Source organism: Hyperoodon ampullatus (assembly GCF_949752795.1).
Source record: "Hyperoodon ampullatus genome assembly, chromosome: 11".
Classification (NCBI taxonomy): Eukaryota; Metazoa; Chordata; class Mammalia; order Artiodactyla; family Ziphiidae; genus Hyperoodon; species Hyperoodon ampullatus.
Window position 1 is genome coordinate 93,346,952 of NC_136924.1, and position 14,724 is coordinate 93,361,675.

Sequence of the window (14,724 nt, forward strand, 5' to 3'; positions counted from 1 at the left end):
ACTCCAGATCTGCTGAATGACACAACACTACTGCCAACTTTTCCATAGCTAGCTCTACCTTGTCAAATGAGTTCTAACTGTGTGTCACAACTGTGATCTAAAACAAAATTTCTCCAGACTTGCAGATGTAGAGAACAGACTTCTGTTGCCAAAGGGGTGGGGGAGGGATGGATTGGGAGCCTGGGGTTAGCAGATGCGAACTAGTATACAGAGAATGGATAAACAACAAGGTCCAACTGTACAGCACAGGGAACTATATTCAATGTCCTGTGATAAACCATAATGGAAAAGAACGTGAAAAAGAATGTAGGGACTTCCCTGGTGGTGCAGTGGTTAAGAATCCGCCTGCCAAGGCAGGGACACAGGTTCGAGCCCTGGTCGGGGAAGATCCCACATGCCATGGAGCAACTAAGCCCGTGCGCCACAACTACTGAGCCTGTGCTCTAGAGCCATGAGCCACAACTGCAGAGCCCACGTGCCACAACTACTGAAGCGCCTAGAGCCCGTGCTCCACAACGAAGAGAAGCCACCACAATGAGAAGCCCGCGCACCGCAACAAAGAGGAGCCCCTGCTCGCCACAACTAGAGAAAGCCCGCGCACAGCAATGAAGACCCAATGCAGCCTATATATATATATATATATATATATATATATATATATATATATAAATGTATATATATGAATCACTTTGTTGTACAGCAGAAATTAACACTGTAAACCAACTAAACTTCAATAAAAAAAGAAATAAATGAATAAAACAAAGTTTCTCAAGACACCATTTCTGGCCATAAGGAACACAAAAATCTATTGTGAATTGATGTCAAAATCAAATGACAGGGACTTCCCTGGTGGTACAGTGGTTAAGAATCTGCCTGCCAATGCAGGGGACATGGGTTCTATCCCTGGTCCGGGAAGATCCCACATGCCACAGGGCAACTAAGCCCCTGTGCCACAACTACTGAGACTGTGCTCTACAGTCCGCGAGCCACAACTACTGAGCCTGTGCTCTAGAGCCCGTGAGCCAGATCTACTGAAGCCCGCGCGCCTAGAGCCTGTGCTCCGCAACAAGAGAAGCCTGCGCACTGCAATGAAGAGCAGCCCCAGCTTGCTGCAACTAGAGAAAGCCCATGCACAGCAACAAAGACCCAATGCAGCCAAAAAATACATAAAATTAAAAATAAATTTTAAAAATAATAATAATAAAAAAAATTTTTAAATCAAGTGACAGGGTCAAATCAAATGTCCCCATGTCCATCCGGAACAGGAACCTCTCAGGTGGGCCTAGACCTGCAGTTAGAAGGCTGTCAGTCACAATTGTGCCCAGTTTCTGTGTCCTTCTGGCATTACGTAAGCCTCCTCCAGCTCCTTATTAGTGTGCCATTTCCTGTTGCGCAAGGGACAAACAATGGGCGGACTGTCGCCAGTGTTTTCATTAATTACACCGCAGACTGAATGGCATTGATTACCACATAATGGACATTCTGCAGTGACCCTGTTTCCTTTGTTCAAACAATGTATCTAAATGTCTCAGTAAAGGAACACCTTCTATTTGGGCTTTCAAGAGAATGAAGAGATACTGGGATCTCAGGAGTCTGAATTGCATCACTGTGCCCCAATAATTATTTTATGACATGTCCAACTTCCCCATGTGCCGCCTTACCCTCAGAGGCATTATGTCCAGGCAGGAAGGGAGGAAAGAAATCTCAAAACCTTTAAGCGGGTCCCAAAGCTCAAATCATAAAAGTCAGGCAGATCACACGCACACACCCCGCCCATCCCCCCTCCCCCCCTGGAAAAGGGCTAGAGTGACACTGAAAGGCAGCAAAACAAGAAGAGAAAAAGATCAGGGTAAAAATCAAAACTCAAGGGCAGGAATTCCACTCCTCCCTCCCCGGGAGACTTCCACTGCACTCTACGAAAGATACTGACACTACTTCGGGGGCCACAGACACCCTAAAAGATCTGCTTCCCTGAGAAGTCCCTGTTCTGCTCTCTCTCTCATTAAAGCCCCCTCTCTGCAGCCCTCCCGAGTGGAGAGTGCTGCCCCGAGACCACTGTCCGGCTTCCCTGCTGGTGTCCCTCGGTCCACCTTCATTGCTACCATGGTCCTCCGAGATATTGGTAAGAATCCCTTTCTCAAAAAAGTGACCGAGTGGGAGTGTGGGAAAGTTAGCCTCCAATAGGCAGAGCTGGCACCTTCAAGATGTAAATGTGGGGTGATCAGGGTTCTTTCCTTAAGTGTGGCTGCTTCCCATTAAGGACTGCCTTTGAAATATAAAAGTAGGCTGTGAAACCACGGAGGGAATATTGTAAAGGAATATGGGGTTAGGGAAAGAGGACAGTGGGTACAAACAAGGAGAGGGGCTGGGAAGTAAAAAGCCTTTGGATAAAGAAGGAAAGGAAAAGGACAGTAGAAAAAGCGTGGGCTCTGGAGTCTTACATGTGGGTTTCAGCTCTGGATTGGAGTCTCAGGCTCTACCATTTAATAACCATGTGACCTTAAACAGTTTTCCTTTCAGGTCTCTGAACCTTGGTTTCTGTAACGGTCAGAAGTAGATGATAATGTAGATGAAATGCCTATTCTAGACCGGGCACATGGCAAACACGTAGAAAACCGACAGCAGTCTTACTGTTACCACTCTTACTTCTACATGAGGAGAGGAGTGGCAGGAACCATGGTGACAGACGGAGTGGGTGGATGTGCATAAAATCCCGGAGCCCCATCAGCAACCTGGATTCCCCTTCCCAATGTCCAGGATTAAAGGGAAATAAATGTAAGTTTGTATGACCTAAGCGACACATTCAAGATTTTAAAACCTGAGCTAAAGTGACAACTAAACAATGTAAAACTGGGTTAACGAGGCGTCCTGTAATTCCCTCCTTTATGCACCCAAACTGGCCATGAATATAACCCCTTTATTGACTCAGAGTAGAGAACAGACTTCGGAGGTGGTGTGGAGGTAGGTATTTTACAGCTAAAATCCTGTACCCTATGCCTGAGGAAAGAACCAGAGATACCCAGGAAGAGACGACAATGACGCTGATGACGGAGATAAGACTAACACAATCATCTGGTAGATCTCAGGGTACGCCAGAGGCCATGCTCTTCAACACTGTGCCAGGTGACCTCTCCTGACATGTGTGCACCTGGCCTAGAGTCCAGAGGCGTGTGTCACTAACCCGTGCAGACAGCTGAAGTGACAACTCCATTTCCCCACCCAGATTTACCCGGCGAACATGTCCTGGGCACGAGGAGAGGAATGAGTCAGGAGACCCCTCTGACCAGGTGAGAGCAGGAGTGCATTTGGACAGGCTGTTGGCATACCCAGATGGGAGTGGAGGTGCACCAGGCGGAGATGGAGGGTGGGCAGAGTCCAGCAGGAGGGCGCGGGCGGGGGGCGGGAGTGGGGACCCGAGAGACGCCTAAAGTGGGTGGATTCTGCGGAACACAACTATGACGATTACAAGACGGCAAGGCAGGTACGTGCTGACAGAGAGTCTTGGTATCAGCAAGAGTGAAAGAGAAAATGGCTGATAAAAGAGGGTGAAATAAAGCCATTTGCAGCAACCTGAATGGACCTGGAGGTTATCATACGAAGTGCAGTAAGTCAGACAGAGAAAGACAAATATCATAGGCCATCACTTATATGTGGAATCTAAAAAAACGATACAAATGAACTGACTTACAAATCAGAAACAGACTCACAGACATAGAAAACAAACTTATGGTTACCAAAGGGGAAAGGGAGGAGGGATAAATTAGGAGATTGCAATTAACATACACACACGACTACATGTAAAACAGATAACCCACAAGGACCTACTGTATAGCACAGGGAACTATAGTGAATATTTTGCAATAACCTATAAGGGAAAAGAATCTGAAAAAGTGTGTGTGTGTGTGTGTGTGTGTATGTGTGTGTATGTATATATACCTGAATTACTCTGCTGTACTCCTAAAACTAACAAAACACTGTAAATCAACTATACTTTAATAAAAAGAAAATGGCTGAGGCGCGCTAGAACGCAGGAAGAACTCACTTCTAAACTATATTGTCATTGTGCCACGAATGCTCATGCTTCTACAATAACATCTTGCAATCACCCCATTGTTGGTCTTGCTGCATTTGAAAGAAACGACTTCTACCCCCTAAGAGAACCCTTTAATTTACACAGCCCCTCAGAGTCCTGCAAAGGACTCACACCTTCACTCTCCCATTTGCTCTGGGCTGCAGGTTGGCTGCCACCTTAACTTTCCACAGGAGCAGCTCTAGTCATTGTTTCACATGACCTTAGACAAATGACATGCTCCCTACTCATGTGCAGAACGAGCCCTGGGGAGTGAGGCCAGGACGGCATCTGAAATCTCACGATACCAGGACTTCCTGGTGATCCAGTGGGTAAGACTCCGCGCTCCCAGTGCAGAGGGCCCGGGTTTGCTAGCTGGTCGGGGAACTAGATCCTACATGCATGCTGCAACTAAGAGTCCGCATGCCACAACTAAGAAGTCTGCATGCCGCAACTAAGAGGTCCGCGTGCCGCAACTAAAGATCCCTCATGCCTCAACGAAGATCCCGCATGCCACAACTAAGACCCAGCGCAGCCTAAATAAATAAATAAATATTTAAATAAATAAATAAATAAAATAAAATCTCATGATACCAAAGTACAGTCTGTCAACACAGGTGGAAAAAAGTTAACTGTTGCCTCAAGCTCTAAGGACACTTCCTAGAGAAATCCTTTGGGAATCCTTGAGACCTGAAAGAATGAGATGTTTTTAAAAGGACTATGGTGGCTCTGTAAGTGTCCTCCCAAGTAACAACAGAGACAGCAAATGAGCCTCTAGTTCAGAACATCCAGGTAAGTGTGACAAGGAACAGACTGTTAATAATGGATAGAATCTTGGGCACTGTGATTGTCATTCGTCAAAAGATTTTTGATAAATTTTAGGTATAGACAGAGTTTTGAGGAAGACTCTCCTGGCTTGCTCTGTACTTGTTTATTATCTGTCTGTTTCCCCAGTGGAATGTAAGGCCTATGAGGAAGGGATTCTGTCTGTTTTGTTCAGTGATATATCCTTAGCACCTAGAGCAGAGCCTGGCCCAGAGCTGAATGAGTTCACAAATGAAGTGGACATGTAGAGGCACATGCATGTAACGTTCTGAAAGGCATATTCTTATCTCAGTGAGTCAAAAAGCTGCAGCCAAGGAGACAGAACCCTAATAAGGCTCATATATTGTGAGAAAAAGAGAACAGAGTTATTCCAAGTTGGAAAAAAACGCACGTCCAAGATAGAGGTTTGTAAAATACAGGAAAACAGGACGAACTAGTCTAAAAACAAATACCACTGGTCGTCTCATCACTCAAGGGCAACCACAGCTAACTGTCATATTTCCTTCTAATCTTTTAAAAAAGATATTTAACATATTTGAAATCATGTTAACTATATAATGTTGTGTACTAGCTTTTTCACTTGGTGTTAATGGCGTAAGTGTTTGCTTGATATCACTTGTTTTTTACTGACAGAAGGACCTAAATCAAGTGAAATCTACCATGGGACCTTGGGACCTTGCACCAGCCCTTGTGAATCTCAAAGTTGAGCTAAAGATGCATTTTAGGAACATAAGTTCAAAGATGACACAGATGTTCAAAATGTAGCTCAAAATTTAGTACAACCCTGGGCACACATATAGACTACATTTCCCAGCCTCCTCTGGAGTTAGCTGTGGCCATGGGACTGAGGTCTAGCCGAAGTGATGTGTGACATTTATACGTCTGGTCCCGGAGAACCTCCCATCTGTGCTACTCCATTCTCTTTCCCCTTCTGCCAACTGGATGCTATCAGCAATGTGGTCTCTGGATACGACAGAGCCACAAAATGGGAGAAGCCTTGAATCCCTGAACTCAATGGAGGAATCACCTGCTAACCAGAAACATCTACCCTGAACATGAGCAAGAAGTGAACTTTGCTTGCATTTGAGCTATTACACATTTTTGAGTCTATTTATAGCTGCAGTCTAGCCTACTCGTACCTAAAAAAACTCTCATAACCTATATTTTCTCTAATAGAATGAGAAAGCTTATCAGTCACTATGACAGAGATATTGACAGAACTGAAGAATGTATTAAGTTGTTCATTTAACAAACATCTATTATATGTCTACTATGTACCAGGCACTGTTCTAAGCATTACAGCAACATTCAAATGTGCTAAAATTCCTTGTTTTTCTTCACTGAAAGAGACACAGGACAGGGAATATCTTTTCCCGGCCCTACTTCCAGTTCTATAACCATGTGCCCTTAATACTGCTCACCTGCTGGCTTACGGACTGCAGTTCAGCTGAAGGGGCCTCTAACATGGCCTACCCCCGCAGGCTGGAAAGGAGCCGGGAGAGGGAGTGGGACAGGGGCTCAAGTACCTGGCACATGCAGCCAGTCCTGGGAAAGCTGGCAGAGCCAGCTGTCCAGGGGCATGTCTAGGGCAGGTGGGAACTGGGGCTGCTGTTCACACATGTTTCATGTCCGTATCCAGAACCTGAATGGAGGTGAATCTCAGGGCAGTCGAATAACTGGGTTTTGCTTATGCCTCGCCAAAAAATACAAGCCTACATTTCCAACAGGCAAGTAATAAACTCGAATGGGCCCTCCTCCAGGATTTCTGCCTTGTGGCAGGACAGCGCTGGTGAAAGTGTGGGCCCAGGCCCGAGGAAGTGCTGTACAGCATAGCTTACAGCCAGACCAACCAGAATAAGTCCAACCCCCCATCTGGATTTCCTGCCACTCAAGGGACCAGCTGTACTTCTTACCAAAAAGAAAGGCTGCCCAAAGGACAAGAAGCGGGGACAACTCTGTGTTCTAAGGGCTCAACTTGAAATTCACACCAGAGTAATTTGTAAGATAGAAAGGAAACCCCGAATGTTCCTGAAATGCCTTGCCCTCAGTATTTCGGCAAAAAGAAGCCCAACATCTCAATGTTCTTGTTCAAACTTTGTAGTTTTAGACACTCCCAACCCATTTTACAATTTGAAGTCAAGCAAGCAGCGACCAATGCCAGGGTATGTTTAACAGCAGCAACAGGAATCAAACGACATTGTCATTTAAAGGAGATTCGGTTCAAGGTGGCAGGCAGGGTAACAGCCTCACCTGGCCAACGGCTCAGGAACCTGGCTTTTCATTGAAGGGGCTCAGTGAATGCTAACGTCAGCTCAAACACTGATTCTCTGTGCAAACTGTGAGAAACTCATTTAACCTTGGTCAGCCTCTCCCCCAGCCCCATGGGAGGAAACACGGTACAGGAAGTCAGGTCAAATACTTGGAAAATGGCTCCAGCTGGGTCTTAAACATTACAGTTTTGTCGACTGAAAGAAATCCCTGCCCGGCTCTGTGTGCAGGCCCAGGAATGGTAGCTCACTCCTTCCAACGCTAGTTGAGAGCCTAATGCATGAAAAAGGAAGAAAAACGCAATGATAAGATCCCACGAAAGTAGAACATAAGTAGATAAGAGGACAGCAATCAGGAAGATTCGTCTTCTATCATCTTAGTCATTAACTAGGAGAAAAACCTTGGACAAATTCCAAATAAACTCAGGAACCCTTGTTTTCTTCATTTGTGCCATGAAAGGGCTGAATTAGAGAAACTTGAGGGTGTCTTTATAATCCCAGGAAATCACGTGGCTTCCTAAGGCCTGCAACTCTTATGTGTCCATCTGAGCCTCCAATTCAATGTTTCACATTGGTTAATGCTAAAACAGCATGCTCTCAACACACCTAACAATGAAACACACAGAGGCTACCAGAATCACTCATGAATTTAGCCTCAAGGCCTTTAAGCAAGCACATAGCAACTGTAATAAAGTTAACCTAACGGCTTCATCTTAGTTAGGAAGGTATTCTAAACCATGACTACATTTACCCATTGATAGCAACCAGAGTGAGGAAGAAACAAGACCCAGGTCGGCAACCAGAGCCAGTCCAGACGTATCAACGATGCCTTCCTCGGGCTGTGTATTCGCCACCTGCCTCCTGCCCCCGCGCTGGTGAAAAGCCCGCACATTTGAAAGATGCATGTTCTTTTCTCCTTTACCTTTCAGTAACCCAGATTTCAATGGCAGATGTGACCTAAAACTGAAAGTGTCTGCCTGCCAACTTGAATCCTTAACTAGAAATGACGAGATATCACAGAAATCTCAGGAATGATAAGAGGCGAGGCATCCACAGCCCGGAAGCCGAGGACTCATCACGTGCTGCCGTCCAGTTTCACATTTCTCACCATCCACGTTCCCCCAGGCACCACTTTGCTCTTCACATAGCAGAATAAACAGTTAAATTAACTACAAAAATGCCAGAAGGCACATATCTGTGGCATGAAAGAAATCACGCAGGGCTTGCAACCTGGGCTGTAAATGACTGGTCTTGCCTCCATTTAGTTCTCTGTGATACTCGGGTTGTTGAGAATAGAGCTTAAAATGAGCCAATATTTAGGCTGCTACTGGTATCAGGAAACTTCACACGGGCCAATTCTCAGCAGTAAGGTTAGGCTTCTCCCTATCAGTCATTATTTTTTGTTGTTGTTATTTTTTTCTATGAGTCATCATTTTTATTTAAAACAATAATGAGCGCTAACACCATAGTGTTTACTACATGGCAGACATGGTCCCATACTTCACATAGAGTAACTCATTTAACCCTCACGAGAACCTTTCTGCAGTAGACTGGTAAGTATTCTTATCCCCATGTAACAGAAGAGGAAACTGAAGCTTAGAAGAATCAAGTAACTTGCTCAAGGTCACACAGCGAGAGGCGGTGCCAGGGTTTGAACTCAGGCAGTGAGGCTCTGGCGCTCATACTCAGAACCACTATGCAGAACTGCCCACAAAATCAAGGTCCAAGTTTTCCCACCTCAGCTGAGCCTTCCGTGGCTCTGGTGCTCACAACTGTACCACCCAACTGTCACTCTCAACAAATGACCTCCCCTCTCCTTCAGAGAGAATACACAGGCTCCTCAGGCATGGCTGGTCTGGGCCGGGCATCCTCTTAAAAACCTGCCTAGATCTTCCCTGTTCTATCAAAACAAATGCCCTCGGGGCTCTAAGTCCCCCATCTCCTGCTGCCTCAGAGACCCCACTCTCAGGATCCCCTTTCTATCCCTCACCCTCCATCTCTTCTCTTCCATCTCTGCCCCTCAACCCGGAAGCACATTCAAACATACCGCCTGCAAAAAACACCCCAAACCTCCTCTGATCTTCACCCACTTTTTAAATAATCAATTAATTAATTTTTATTTTGGGCTGCCTTGGGTCTTTGTTGCTGCGCACAGACTTTCTCTAGGTGCACAGAGTGGGGGCTACTCTTCGTTGCACTGCGCAGGCTTCTCATTGCGGTGGCTTCTCTTGTTGTGGAGCACAGGCTCTTGGCACGTGGACTTCAGTAGTTGTGGCTCGAAGGCTCAGTAGTTGTGGCTCACGGGCTCTAGAGCACAGGCTCAGTAGTTGTGGCGCACGGGCTTAGTTCCTCCATGGCATGTGGGATCTTCCCGGACCAGGGCCCAAACCCGTCTCCTCTGCACTGGCAGGCAGATTCTTAACCACTGTGCCACCAGGGAAGTCCCGATCTTCATCGACTTTTTTTTTTTTTTTTTTTGCAGTACGCGGGCCTCTCACTGTTGTGGCCTCTCCCGTTGTGGAGCACAGGCTCCGGACGTGCAGGCTCAGCGGTCATGGCTCACGGGCCCAGCCGCTCCGCGGCATGTGGGATCTTCCCGGACCGGGGCACGAACCCACGTCCCCTGCATCGGCAGGTGGACTCCCAACCACTGCGCCACCAGGGAAGCCCTTCATCCACTTTTAATTCTATAGTTTCAGTCTTTATCTTCCTCTGTGACCATGGATTAATTGCTTACTTTCTCTAACAGGCTTCGATTTCTGCATCTGTGTGTCATGAGGGTCCTGGACCAGAAGGTCTCTGAGGTCCTTCCAGCTCTGACATCTGTGGTTCTTAATGGAGAAATTTCTTGGAACAAACTTAGTTTCTCCACTGTCCCCGGAAGCCCCAAACTTAATTTTCTTCCGAGACTCCCACCTGTTCCTGCAGCCAGCAGCGCTCTCCGCTTTCTCTCCATTTGTTTCCCAAGTCCCGGTTTTCCTTTACGACGTGGCTTCAGCCTCACCCGCTATATCCCAGGATATCCTGATCTTTAACTCTCCTAGGACTTCAGTTGTGAACCACAACTGAGCACTCTCCACTGATGGCACTGTATCTTTCACCTTACTGTTCTGTGGACCGTCATGCCCCCGCCCAGACTAAGCTCTCAGCGAGCAGGGCCCAGTCACGTTTCTCTGTAACCTTTAAAGGGCCTCACACTAAGGTGGTCAGCAGTAGTTGCTCAGCCATGCTGGCTGGTTGGCTGAGGGTCATCCTGAAGCCACTGAGGAAACTGGTGGTCAGTGTACAAGACTCTGGTGTGAAGGAAGACCACCCCTAGCTTCCACGCCTCTCTTACACAGAAATTTGTAAAACATCAACTTTTTATTCAAAAGCATCATCCAAATTTAGCAATAGGAAAGCTTAGCTAACTCTTTGATTTTCTTCTCTCTGAATCAGAAACTGTTACAGCCATGTTTCCCTTTGATCCAAATGTAAGTGATCACAAGTGCTGCAGCTTTCTGGGCCTCTGTGTGACCCGGCTTCTACTTCCACTAACACACATTCTCCACGGTTATTAAGTTCCCTGACTTTTCAACACATACAGCATTATGCTACTTCCTCACACTTGCAACTCAACTTCCAGGAAACATCTGGAATAATATCAGAGAGTTGGTGTTTGATCAAAACTACATCCTCTGCTTTATTCATTTGGAAGTGACTAATTTCAACCCTTAGGTTTGAAGTTGAGCACACATGGCTGTGTATGTTTCAGGAGTTTGCACCAACAGAGAAGACAGGTCTTCAGTGAAGAATCTAAAGCACCGTTCACCTCCTCGGCCCTAAGAGAACTACCGAGGTACTGCTCATACCGGGAGTGCTGTTCTCTGCTTGGTAACAATCCTGGGTCACTACTGACAGCTCAAAGTGAATCCCAAGCCTCCTCAAGCAGAATTTTAAACTCAGTTTAAAGTTTTGTTTTCAATGAATGCTCCACAGCACTGGTGCTCAACCCTGGTCACATGTGAGAATCCTCGAGAGCAGCGGTCCCCAAGCTTTTTGGCACTAGGGACCGGTTTCGTGGAAGACAATTTTTCCATGGACCCGGGGGGGTGGGTGGGTATGTTTCAGGCCGTAATGCGAGCTATGAGGAGCGATGCAGAGTGGCAGAGGAAGCTTCGCTCGCTTTCCTGCCGCTCACCTCCTGCTGTGAGGCCCCATTCCCAACAGGGGCCCGGGGGTCGGGGACCCCTGATCTAGAGCACGTGCATGAACACCAATCAGTGCCCAGCTTCCTTCCCACCAACCCAGCCTTCGCCTTCCAAGATTTCCATTTAATTGCTATGGAGTGAGATCTACACATCAGTGTTTTCTTCAAAGCATCTCAGCTATACTGAATGAATTAAGGTAATCTTTTAGGTATGATAAGGGCACTCTGGCTGTGTTTTTGAGAAGGAGTCTTTCGTTAGTGGAAAAACTGGTGAAATTCAAATAAGGTCTCTGTTTAGTTAATGGTATTGTACCAACGTTAATTTCCTGGTTTTGTCTTTGGGCTAAGGTTTTGTAAGATGCTCACTTTAGAGGAAGCTGTGTGAGAAGCATACAGGAACTCTCTGAATTATGTTTGTGACTTTTCTCTAAGTCTAAACGTAATTCCAATTAAAAAGGTTTTAAAGGAGTCCTTTATTTTTGAAGATGCATACTTAAATACTCATGAAGGAAACGATACGCCTGAGATCTTCTGCAACACAAACCAGTTAGGAAGGTGGCAGGGAGGGCGTCGGAGTGTGGATGAAACCGGAGTCTTCACAAGCTGATATCTGTAGTAGCTGGACAATGAGGACAGGAAGGGTATCTGTGTACTTCAGTGTGTGTGTAAAATTTTCTGTCATATATATCTTGGAGGAAAAAATTCCCAGGTGATTCTAACACTCATTCAGGGCCAAAAAACACTGCTCTGGAGTCCTGAAAATGTGGTATAATGAGCTCTGTCTGGTACTGTCAGCTACAAAATACTTTACCCAGCTCCTTGACAATGAATGAGTCACTTAATCTTTCTGTACCACACTTTCCTAACTATGAAATGACAGGAATGGAGTACAGGACCTTTCAAAAAGAAGACAGGAAGCATTAAAAAGCTGATTTATTCTAAAATCGTATGAAAGTTAATATCATAATTAATTTCTAGCACAGTCAAAAATGATAAGGTCTTACATCCACAAAAGCATTTTCCCAAAGAATGCTCTAAAAAACACTGTTTCTAGAAGATGTTAATAGATGTTACTTAAGATAAGGGTTCCGAAATCAAGTAAGTTTGAAAAGTGCTGATTTTCTTTACTGTAAGATTCCTAAGAACTTTTTAATAAGATAACATGCATTGTGACTTTCCAAGGGTGGCTATGAAATATGCAAAAAGTCTGACCTTCTTTACATGGAACTAGTTTTATGGAACTTATTTTGGAAAACAATGCTCTAGACCAGTGGTTCCCAAATCCCAGGCAACGGAGAATGGCATTAGTATCATTTGGTAAGTTTATTAAAATTATGATTCACAGACCATGTCCTAGACCTACTGGGGGAGAGGAGAATTCAGTATTAAAAGAAACAAAATCCACTAATAATAATTCATATAATCCAATGCATAGTCATGTTTGGGACTTAAGCTCTTTAGATCATAATGTAGTAAAATAAATATAGTATCTGAAAGGCCACATAGATGCCAACCAAAATAAAAGGTCATATTTAATAGTTTTCCATATAGAAGTATTTAGTCCATGAGAGAAGCATACATGCAATACAACATTTTATGAAAGGTAAGTAGTAAAATACTGGAGGTGCTGACAAATTTAAATCTATCAGTATAACTAATGACTACTTAGTTATAGACATACTGCATCCTTGAGATTACAAACTGATCATTAATTGCAGTGATTCTCCACCCTTTCCTTGTGTATTTCCTCATGTCCACCTTCTCTTGCCAGAGTCAATGATCAGGAGTATTTTGTTAAACTCCAGGCAGTGCCATTCACATAAGTGGTTTCTCCACGATACAGCTCCTGACCTTTTCTTTTTATGACATTACTTCAAGGTAACAGAACAGAAATCCCTTCTTGACTGAAAACTTTGGAAAACGTATTTACTTATACCTTGGTGATCCCAGAGCTGTGCCATGCAGTGGCCCAATCAGTGATATATTTAAATGCTTAAAAGAGTACCTACTTTCTGTTACTCATAATTACTCAACATGTGTACCACACTCTTTCATTTACTAAATACTTTCACATGAATTATCTTGTGTCTTTCCTCACAAAAACCCTGTGGGTTAAGTAGGCATAATTGTTTCTATCCAACCAATAAGAATCACTGAGCTTTTCCTGCTAACACAGTGAAAAATATAATTGAGGGAGATGTCAGGGCTCCTGCTCTCAAAGAACTGATACCCGACTGGAAAACAAAATATAAATTACACGCAGGAAAGGGCTGAAATCAATTAATGTTAGCCAAAGCAAATCAGTATGGCAGGACTTCACACATACTAATAACAGTTAACATTTACTAAGCAATTTAATATTCACTCAACCCTGCAGGTAGATTACTACGGTTAGACCCATTTTTCAGATGAGGAAAACTGAGACCAAGAGAAGTGAAGTAACTTTCCCAAGCAAATAAGTGGTGAACCAGGATTCAAACTCCAGATTAGTCTACTCCATGGACCACTCTTTTCCACCATCACATTCCACTGCTGGGAAAGACAATCTTCGCAAAGCAATGGGGACAGATGTCAAGACATTTAGATAGAAAATGACTATCTCCCAGAAAGTTGGGATCATTGGCTCAACAACCCAGGAGAAAAGGACTCAGGAGTCACAGGGAAGCACAAGATTGAGTCGGCCGTGATATTTTCTCACAATAAGTTACCTCTTTGATTCGTTTGACCAAAGCGTTCTGATCAAAAGCAACAGCCTCTGCACACTGACGGAGGTGATCCTGATAACGGAGGCAGAGCTGCAGCACCTGCTGAGAATCCAGCTTCTCCAGTCTGGTGTTGGTTGGAGAAGTCTGGCCGCTCAACAGCCCTTGGAAGCAAAAAAAGAACAAAACCAAATGAATTGGAAATTACTAATAAGCTTGTGAATAAGGTAGCTTAATAACAAGTTCACTGAAGGCAGGGTAAGAGGCTTAAATTTAATCTTGCATCTTCTGTCATATACCTGTGACGATCACAGCAACTACCATTTATGGAGCATCTTATGTGCCAAGCACTTGGCAAAGTGCCTCCTGCGCATTACTTTTCATATAACCGCTCAGGAAAGTAAATTATTATTAGCCCCATTTTATAGGTGAGAAACCCAAGACGCCGCAAGGTTAAGTAAACTTTCCTAAAGTCACAAATAAGTGATTTCTCCAAGACAGAGCACCTGACCTTACGGCACTACTTTAAAGCATCAGGAGTATAAACCCCCTCTTGACTGAAAAATCTGGAAGATGTACCTACTTAATTCCTTTAACTAATTAAAATGGTTGTCTGAGAAACAGAAAGAATGTATATATATATGGAAACTGTTAGGAGGAGATGCAAAAAGG

General features: G+C 44.7%; 1 protein-coding gene across 2 annotated transcripts in view; it reads right to left on the reverse strand.

The window, feature by feature from the left end:
* BORCS5 (BLOC-1 related complex subunit 5) overlaps positions 1-14,724 on the reverse strand; it is a 98,165-nt gene that overhangs the window by 17,672 nt on the left and 65,769 nt on the right. For both annotated transcript variants that reach the window (XM_079715560.1, XM_079715559.1), the window contains one exon: positions 14,059-14,216. In XM_079715560.1, the coding sequence (XP_079571686.1) occupies positions 14,059-14,216 (158 nt within the window). The remainder of the gene's footprint in view (positions 1-14,058; positions 14,217-14,724) is intronic.